The 9,684-nt window shown below is 37.9% G+C and overlaps 1 protein-coding gene across 1 annotated transcript; it reads right to left on the bottom strand.

Annotated features, from left to right (window-relative positions):
• Positions 1-3,443: 3,443 nt before the first annotated feature.
• On the bottom strand, positions 3,444-9,174 carry LOC143035453 (acidic fibroblast growth factor intracellular-binding protein-like). Its single transcript, XM_076202358.1, has 2 exons — positions 8,165-9,174; positions 3,444-3,556 (listed from the first exon to the last, which is right to left on the bottom strand). The coding sequence occupies exons 1-2, from the start codon at positions 9,027-9,029 to the stop codon at positions 3,444-3,446; spliced, it is 978 nt and encodes a 325-aa protein (XP_076058473.1). The 5' UTR covers positions 9,030-9,174.
• Positions 9,175-9,684: the final 510 nt, after the last annotated feature.

Below are 9,684 nucleotides of genomic sequence, written 5' to 3'. Positions count from 1 at the left end.
TGTCTAATGGTAGATTGACGCACTTGACATATTCTGTTTATTCTAACACAAGATGATATCAATCAACTGACGAGGCTCAGGTGGGGTTAAGTTAGCTAGTTAACCTTTTGTTGCGTTTTACACTTTGACATGTTTAATCTAGCTGCTGCCAGGCGTCTTTGTTTATTTGAGGGTTAACTTCCCGCCACCCCCGGCAACGAAAAGGCTAAAACTACCTCTGGTATATCCTGCTTTACACTTTCAATGCAATTTTCGACTTTATCTGTTTGTTCTAGTTGCCGCCAGGCAATTCTATTTGCTGAGAAAACAACCTTACGCAGTGGAAAGGACAAAACAAAAATCTTGGCGTTCGTTGGCACTCTTTAGCAAATTTCATGATGGAAGACGGCTTTGAACCACAGCGTCCCAGACTCGACTCGCAGACCTTTCAACAGCTTTCGTGCTGAGTGACCCTTTTCTTTTTATTCTGAGAGCCGCCAGGCGATTTTTTCTTGTCCCTATGGTTACACTATTTTGTGAAGGGTTTACTATTCAGTGCCAAGTGGCATTTTTTCTTTCATTCTGGATGTCGTCAGGATATCTAATTGATCTCCGAGTCGAGAAGGTTTTTACCAATACGAAATTTGATAGTTTTCCTTGAATTAAAAAGTTATTTTTCTTCTTATTTTTTTTTTCTTATTCATATTTTTCATACCTGAAATAATGATGATTTTTTGTAAAGTTAGATGACAAAAATCGAAGGATCTGTAATGAGTATTTTTTTTTTTTTTTTACTTCATAATGTTTTTTTTTTTTCCAAAACTTTGATCCACTACTTGGGAGCCTTGGCCTCTGCACATCGAATTTATTGAGCCTAGAGAGACCCCTGTGCACCCTGTGCACTTTTCAAGACAAAAATTTTAACCAATACCCATTAGCTCTTTCTTCTTAAGATTTCGGCCATAAACTGTTTCCCTCTGGCTGTCATTACGTCGTTTTATTCCGCTGTATGTAACCTTCCCTTCCTCTGTCAAAGAGCGAAAGACTTGTTTTGCAAAAACAAAATTTCACTTCATTAAATTTTGTCTAAGTGAAGAAAGTGTACTGGTGGACTGGACAAATGTATGTATAGCTCCCCTAAACAAAGACATGGAGATGAGTATGAATGTAATTTTAGAGGGATCAGTCTAGATGTAGTCGGTGAATTGCATGAGGAAGAAGATACGTACTTCAAAGATTTGTAACAAGGTGGGTATGCAATTTTTTGGCAAATGGAAAGTTTTTTTTTGGGAATTTATAGATTTAAAGAAAGTGCATGATAGGACTGACGGAAAGGCATTATGCAATGTGTTACGGAAGTTTGTTGAAAGGTGATGTTAATTTTTTTCCTGATTAGTGGAGCTTGTGTGAGAATCGGAAATGGAAAGAGAAAGTGACTTGAATTGATGACAGGGATGCGCCTGGATTGTGTAAAGTCGCTCTGGTTGTTCAACGTGTATATAGATGGGGCGGTGAGGGGGTAAATGAGAGCGTGCTAGGCAGGAGGTTAGATTTTGTGAGTGAGAGTGGAAGTAACTGGGAGGTATCCCTTCATCCCTTTACAATCTCCTTCTATATACCTTTACCTTCTACACTCTCTCTTCATTGTTCAACAGACTTCCACTTACGAAAAGCACACTCCTTACCTTATACATCCACCTCGTTGTTGGTATTCCTCTCAGGTCGTTCCATCTACTTCTGCTTGTTGCACTGTTTAGGTCGTCTTTCCTCATTTATTCTTTCCATATGCACAAACTACTTCAAAAATCCCTGTTTTGCTCTTTTTGGTATCCACTCTTACAATTGTCCTCTACCTCATTTCCAAATTTTTCACAATATCCAAGACACATTTTTCAAACAACTTCAGCCGCTCTTACTTACAACCTTATTATTGAATTCATCTCCATGGACTTTTCCTAAGCACTTGTCAATCCATTCGGACACTTGCTTCCCCCCATTGGTCAATGATTTCCATCCACAATAACTCTTCCATTCGTTGGCAGATGTGGCCCTAAATGCTTTCAACTTTCCATTTGTTGAAACTTCTGATCCTTCACACTCAATCTAACATGCCCCCATCATCATCATCATCACTTGCATATCTCAGTACTCTATTTTATGTATGAAAGTGGCAGTTGTTAGTACGACCTTTAGATTGTTACACCTTTTTCAAGTATATGATCGTAATGCACATCACTGAGATTAAATGAGAGGAACGAGGGGAACGGTGGGAGGAAGGAAGAGAAGGTGGGAGGGAGGGGGTGGGGGGAGGTGGTCATCGAATACTAGGAAAAGTTAAGGAGAAGGTAGACCAAATGTCTGGTAACAGGAAAAATTAAGGATATGATGGGACAACTGAGCTAATGTCCTTCACCCTATCAATTGTTCCATCTTATTTTTAACCTTTCCTGTTACCAGATATTTGGACCACCTTCTCTTTAACCTTTCATAGTACTCAATGACCCCTCCCCCCCGCTCTCCCTACCTCCCTTCCTCCATCCCTCCATCCCACCCTCTCTCCCTGCCTCCCCCCGTTCCCCCCGTTCCTCTCATTTAATCTCAGTCTGTATTACGACTATGTACTTGAAAAAGCTGTAACAAGCAAAACGTCCTACTAATAAAAGCTCCGTCCTCACATCGTGTTTATCTTGATAGACTTTATTTTTGTATGACATTGGCAGTTGCCTACAAGTCTATCAAAATAAACACCAAACACAAAATAAACACTTTTCACTTGTTACTCATAGTTTGATAAAGCTGAATTAAGCGAAACGTTGCACTAATAAAGGCTCTATCCTCACATGGTACGAGTACTGTACTTTTGCCCACATTAGCAAACTGTGGAGACGTACACGGAATTAAAAAAAAAAAAAAAAAACAGTACTAGAAAAAGGACGTATGATATAGCCACACTCCTCCGTTTCTACAGCGCTTGCCATATCATCGTGTTTTTCGAGGATATACAATTGAATGTATGTATATCAGCAGACATATTACTTTTATATTCTTGATATGTGTTTATAATTATGAATCCTCGTAGCAAAGTAATGTGAGGGACTCACACCAGTAGGATCTTAAGCCTCGTTCACACGAGACTAGTATAGTAGCCTCTAGTGCTAGCTAATTAAGTCAACTGGCAAGTAAGAACATAAGAATGAAGTATATTGCAAGAGACCATAAGGCCTACACTAGGCAGTTCAATGTCTATTACCACCTGTCAACCCCATCCATAAAGTCATTCCATTCATTGTTCACTCTATTAGTAAACCACTTCTTGCCTATTTTCATCTAAAATCTAAATTTGTCCAATCTAAATCCAGTGTTGACACTAGTGTAGTTGGGAGGCAACTTTAATAACTTTCCGTTGGCATTGGGCAAGTAGAGGGGTAGTTTACAAGTCGCCTTTAGCACTAGCGTCTACTAAACTAGCCCCGCGTCAACGAGGCTTTAGGCGCGGATGGATCCTTCGCCTTGACCCTATTTACGAGGGTAACTAGGCCAAATGGGGGATATGGCTTTGGAAATGATGGCACGAAGTCTGCCGAAAGATTCGGACGGAGTGTTCACCTTTAAAACAATGGGTCGGTACGTCTCACGCTTTGCTGTACAAGTGTAGTAAACCTTTTGATACTAAATTTAATTGTATCTCTTGCACATATAACATTTTCCTCTTGTCTACCTCGCATAATACGTAATGCCTGACGACATACTTCTGCTCCGGTAGTTCTATAAATTTGGCCAGGTAGCAATGTATATTATTTATTTATATTCTTTATATTTGTAATCTTTCTCGATGATTTACTTCGGATCGCTCTGTAAACCTGGTAACGTTTCAATGTCTTTCATTTCCTATAAAGGATTGCAAAGGCGGAGCATGCCGACAGGAGACCTTTTGGTCCATATCTAGGTCGGATGCGAAAAAAATCAAAACAATAAAAAATGAATAAATAAAAACTATAATAATGTAAATAACAAATAAAATACATAAATAAATGCATAGATATAGTTAGATAATAAACAAACAGGTTAATAGTAAATAATAATAAATTGACATATAACTAATAATAAATAAGAAAAAACAGACAAATGATAACAAAACAAAAATAAATGATATAAAATAAATGATAATCATTACAGCATCTTGTTTAGGTGTTTATCTAAATGATTCTTAAAGCTTCGAACTGAACTACATTGCACTACCTGTGGAGGAAAATTATTCCATTCATTAATTAAACGGTTGGCGAAGTTGTTTCTACCTACTTCCAAGTTAAATCTATTTCCGGACAGTTTGAGACCATTGTTTCTTGTCTGATTCTCATTCAGTGTGAAAATTTTGTCACTTTTGATGTTGTCAATTCCCTTTAGAATTTTAAAGACCTGTAGCAAGTCACCTCTGAGTCTACGCTTTTTTAGGGAAAACAAATTCATATGTTTTAGTCGATTTTCGTATGATGTATTTTTGATATTTGGAATCAGTTTTGTGGCTCGCCGTTGTACTTTTTCCAGTCTGTTAATGTCTTTAATGAGATTCGGTGACCATACGGAAACAGCATATTCCAAATGTGGACGAACTAACGATTTATATAGCTTGTTAATGAGTGATGAACTTTTGAAGTCAAAAGATTGCGCAATCAGTCCTAGAATCTTATTTGCTTTCTCAGAGGCTGAAATACACTGCTTGGATGATTTGAGATCATTACTGATAATTACGCCGAGATCTTTTTCACTATTCACTTTTGTTAACGAATTTCCAAATAACTTGTAATCGTACTTACTGTTATTTTTAGCTATATACATTACCTTGCATTTACTTGTGTTAAATTTCATTAGCCACTTTTCAGACCATTGCTGTAATTTATCTAAATCTTCTTGAATATCTAATTAATTTAAGTGATCATTTGCCATTCCGCACAGTTTTGTATCACCAGCAAATTTGGAAACAGTAGATTTTAGTCCATGGTCTATATAATTTATATATACTATGAATAGAAATGGCCCAAGAACGGAACCCTGAGGAACTCCACTTGTAAATTTTTTCCATCTAGAAGTTTTTCCATTTAAAACAACTCTCTGTTTTCGATCATTCAACCAATTACTAGTCCAACTTAATAGGCTACCACTTATTCAGTGTGAAGCTAATTTAGTGAGTAGTCTTTCGTGGGGGACGGTATCAAAAGCTTTTGCAAAGTATAGATATATTAAATCTATATTGTTTCTTTTGTCATAACTCGAGATAACTGTGTTGTAGAATTCGAGAAAGTTAGTCATTTATTATGCGTAATCGGAAGCGTGCCGATCTCGCATTTTCATAGTTGTAAGTTCGAATGATTGCTGCACTTCTCTCCGATTCCCTGAAGTGGCTGAGAAGTGACTGACCTTCCCCAAAAGTCTAAGCTCATGTGGCAAAAAAGACGGCTTCGGCCGTAGCTATACGCCTCCTGGCGTAAGCTCCTCACTTTTTTTTCTTCTTTTCCTTATTATGTTTAGTAGTCTTTTTTTGATGATTATTTAGTTCAGCTCCAACCGATCTATATGCGTGATATCATTGCAGCTTTTCCTTCTGGATTCCTTGTAATATCTGTGATATTACATTTCTTGTCAAAATCGGTCGCTATTCTCTGCTTGCAAAAATTGTGTGGATAAACGTCATTTTGCAGCTCTTTTCTATATTCATCTCAACGGAATAAAATAGTTAAACTTTAGCTAGAACAATAGCTGTAGAGTTAGTCACCGGTTTGAAGTGGCTTCTTGCTGCGGTAGATAATTTATTTTTGATACTTCTGTAATCGCCATGCCAAAATACCCGTAGAATAAAAACGTTTTAGTGTTAGTGACAGCTACTTTCTGAGATTTATATCAGTCAATTTGTCTATCTATCCATCTATCTATGGGGTATTGTCCTGGTAAAACCAACACTGACCACTCCTCCACTGCTGAGGCCTCTTCTTCCTCATCTTCTCCCTGAACCTTTTCAGAACAGTAAGGTAATACTCCTTATTGAAGGTTTGACTCTGAGGAACCCATTCAACGTGAATGAGCCTCTGGGAGTCAAAGAAAGGAATGACCATGGCCTTCTCTTGCGACCTGCTCATCTTTGCCTTTTTGGGTCTGGGGGAGGTCGCGTGCTTCCACTAAGCACTCTGACGTTTGCTCTCAGGGTTGTAGGTGAACCCCCAACTCTCGTCGCAAGTCACTACCTTATTCAGGAAACCTGAATCAGCCTGTATCATTTCGAGAATGTCAGTGCAACATTCCACACGAAAGTGCCTCTGGTCGTCGGAGAGGATCTTTGGCACGAACTTGGCACAGACTTTGTGGAGCATCAGATCTTCGGACAGAACTGTCTCTACTGTGCCAATACTAATACCAACAGCTTCAGATATCATCCTCACAGATATTCGACGGTCTTGCATCACTAAACTTTGCACTTCCTCAATGTTTTCCTCCTTGCGTGTACTTTTTGGTGCTCCAGATCTGGGTTCATCCTCAACATGTTCATTTCCTTCATGAAATCTGTTAAACCACCGATAGAAACTTGCTTGGCTCATCTGTTCATCCCCATAGGCCTCCTTTAACATTCCATAAGCTTCTTGTTTGGTTTTCTTAAGTTTAACACAATATTTGATGGCGTAACGTTGGTTCATGTTTCCCTGCATCTTGACAAGTGTTCACAGATCGGCAAACCGAATCAGGCTGGTTCCACCACGTTCATCGCTGCACTCAGACCTACAAATATTTTCTCATTACTTATTACACACACCTCGTGTATATATACATATATATATATATATTATATATATATATATATATGGATATGTATATGTATACACACACACACACACACACACACACACACACACACACACACACACACACACACACACACACACACATACATACATACATACATACATATATATATATATATATATCTATATATCTATAAAGTAATGTCGTAACACATTCGTAAAGATTCAACAAAAACCCACTGTGTTGGATAAGAAGAAATGAAAAAAATTAATTCCATATATTTCGATCACGGACTGTGATCCTCTTCAATGGAATTAATTTTATTTCATTTCTTCTTATCCAACACAGTGGTTTTTGTTGAATATGTATATATATATATATATGTATTTATATATATATATATATATATATATATAGATATATATATATATAAATATATACATATATATATATATAAATATATATATATGTATATATATATATATGTATATATATATATGTATATATATGAGTGGTAGGGTGATGAGGTAAACGCCGAAAACAGTTGGAGTTTTATTACTGACGTTTCGTCCTAGAAAGACTTCTTCAGAGTGTATACAAAAAATAAAATAACAGCTTAAATACTCCCTGCTTATCCCGTTCCTCCCCGATCACCGTTGCTCCTCCCACACCTCCGCTCGGCCTCACGAAGAACCAAGTGGCTTGTTATCCTCGCTAACTTGACGAATCCATCGCGGTGGTTGTTACATGGATTCGTCAAGTTACCGAGGATAACAAGCCACTTGGTTCTTCGCGAGACCGAGCGGAGGTGTGGGAGGAATGACGGTGATCGGGGAGTAGCGGGATAAGCTGGGAGTATTTCAGCTGTTATTTTATTTCTTTGTATACACTCTGAAGAAGTCCTTCTAAGACGAAACGTCAGTAATAAAAATCCAACGGTTTTTGGCGTTTACCTCGCCACCCTTACACTCATTGTGTCTTGCGTACTTCAACATACATACATACATACATACATACATACATACATACATACATACATACATACATACATACATACATACATACACACATACATACATACAAACATATATATATATATGTATATATATATATATATATATATATATATATATATATACATATATATATATATATATATACATACATACACACACTACATACACACACATACAGACACACACACACACATACAGACACACACACACACACACACACACACACACACACACACACACATACAGACACACACACACACACACACACACACACACATACAGACACACACACACACACAGACACACACACACACACACACACACACACACACACACACACACACACACACACACACACACACACACACACACACACACACACACACTCATGGTTGTTATGTATTTATGCCATGTGCTTCTGAGTCCTGCATCATTGGCCATTACATCCAATCCAATCGCTGCTTCATGGTATGCTTGTAAGAAAATTTCAAGTTCTCTCACTTTCCATCTTGCCTGCTTGCATGGGTCAACCACCTTCTCCACAATATCAACAAAAAAGTCCCTCAGGTCTCGAGAATTGTTGAGGGAGCAACCAATGTTGATCAAGGCTCTTGAGTATGACTTGAAATTGTTCTCAGCCTCAGTGCACATTCGGTCAGCAACTTTTCCTCTGAGCAGTCCAAGAGTTAGGCTTTTGTGTTCTTTTTCTTTATCAACCAAAACCTTTATGTCCCGAAGGTCTGACAGAAATTCTCGTTCAATATCAGAATCATCTCTGCTATCTTGCTTGCTGCCCACTCCACAAGTCCAGTTATTCATCATGGAGAAAGCACAGACAGAGAAGTCCTCAAATGTCAGGTAGTGAAGTTTCCGTTTGTTTGTCTCAAATCTATTATTCATTAAGAAAATGACTGCAGCATATTTCTTGGCAAGACCAATTGGCAGAAGAAAATGGCTCTGAATATTAGTTGCTGTTGATCCTGGAAGCTCATCCACATGTTTAAACACACGCTTCACATTGTCAAACTGGCGCCGGCATGAACGTAACAAAACTCCTGTCTTCTCAGATATGTCATCTATATCTTTTCGGGTTCGTCCTGAAAGCTTTTTTCCTATAATTTCTCTTATCACAATGTCATCTAAATCATAATACTTTTGGACCACCATTGTTTGCATAGCTGGGTCAAACTGGAAAGTCCATTGTTCAGCTAATTTTGTGGGTGACAGGAGCAATTTCTCTAGCATGGCAAATGTGCGGTAATGATCTGACACATCTGACCTCAGAAGTTCTAAAGTGGCTCCCCATGTCTCAATCACCCCTCTAAGTTGTAACACAGCAACAGAATCTGTGGTTGAGTAGCCTTGAACCCTCAATTAAAAAACTTCTTGGTCGATATCTTCCATTTGATGGAAATTTATTATAAACCTAGCTCTACCTTTCTCAGGATCTACATTCTCCTTTAATATTTCTATTTTCCTTTTCTTCTCTCGTACTTCCCCAATGATATCACTTATAAAGGGAAGATTACAGATATCAGAACTGAGCCATGTGGTACTCCACTAGTCACTTTTCTCCAGTCTGACTTTTTGTCTCACAGTGCTGTATGTATGTATATATGATGTTTGTAGGATATGTCTTGGGATTGGGGAAAACTGAGGAAAAGAGAAAATTGGGAAGGAATGATGATGTTGGTTTGAGTTTCATTAATGGGAAACATCCACCACAGTAACCAGCAACAATCTTTACACCCTCTTTTTTTTAAGAAATGCTGGACTGTTGTTTGTGTTGTATACCTGTATTAGCATGGATCTGTTTCTATATCATCAATTAGTATAAGGAGGAAAAAGGGAGTATTTTTCAATTGTCAATTTACATGTTAAAATAATCAGGTCTAATAGA

The sequence above is a fragment of the Oratosquilla oratoria genome, chromosome 2 (genome assembly GCF_046742065.1).
Source record: "Oratosquilla oratoria isolate Oo_2021 chromosome 2, ASM4674206v1, whole genome shotgun sequence".
Lineage (NCBI taxonomy): Eukaryota > Metazoa > Arthropoda > Malacostraca > Stomatopoda > Squillidae > Oratosquilla > Oratosquilla oratoria.
The sequence above is the reverse complement of the archived record's forward strand: the minus strand, read 5'-3'. Positions and strand labels throughout refer to the sequence as shown.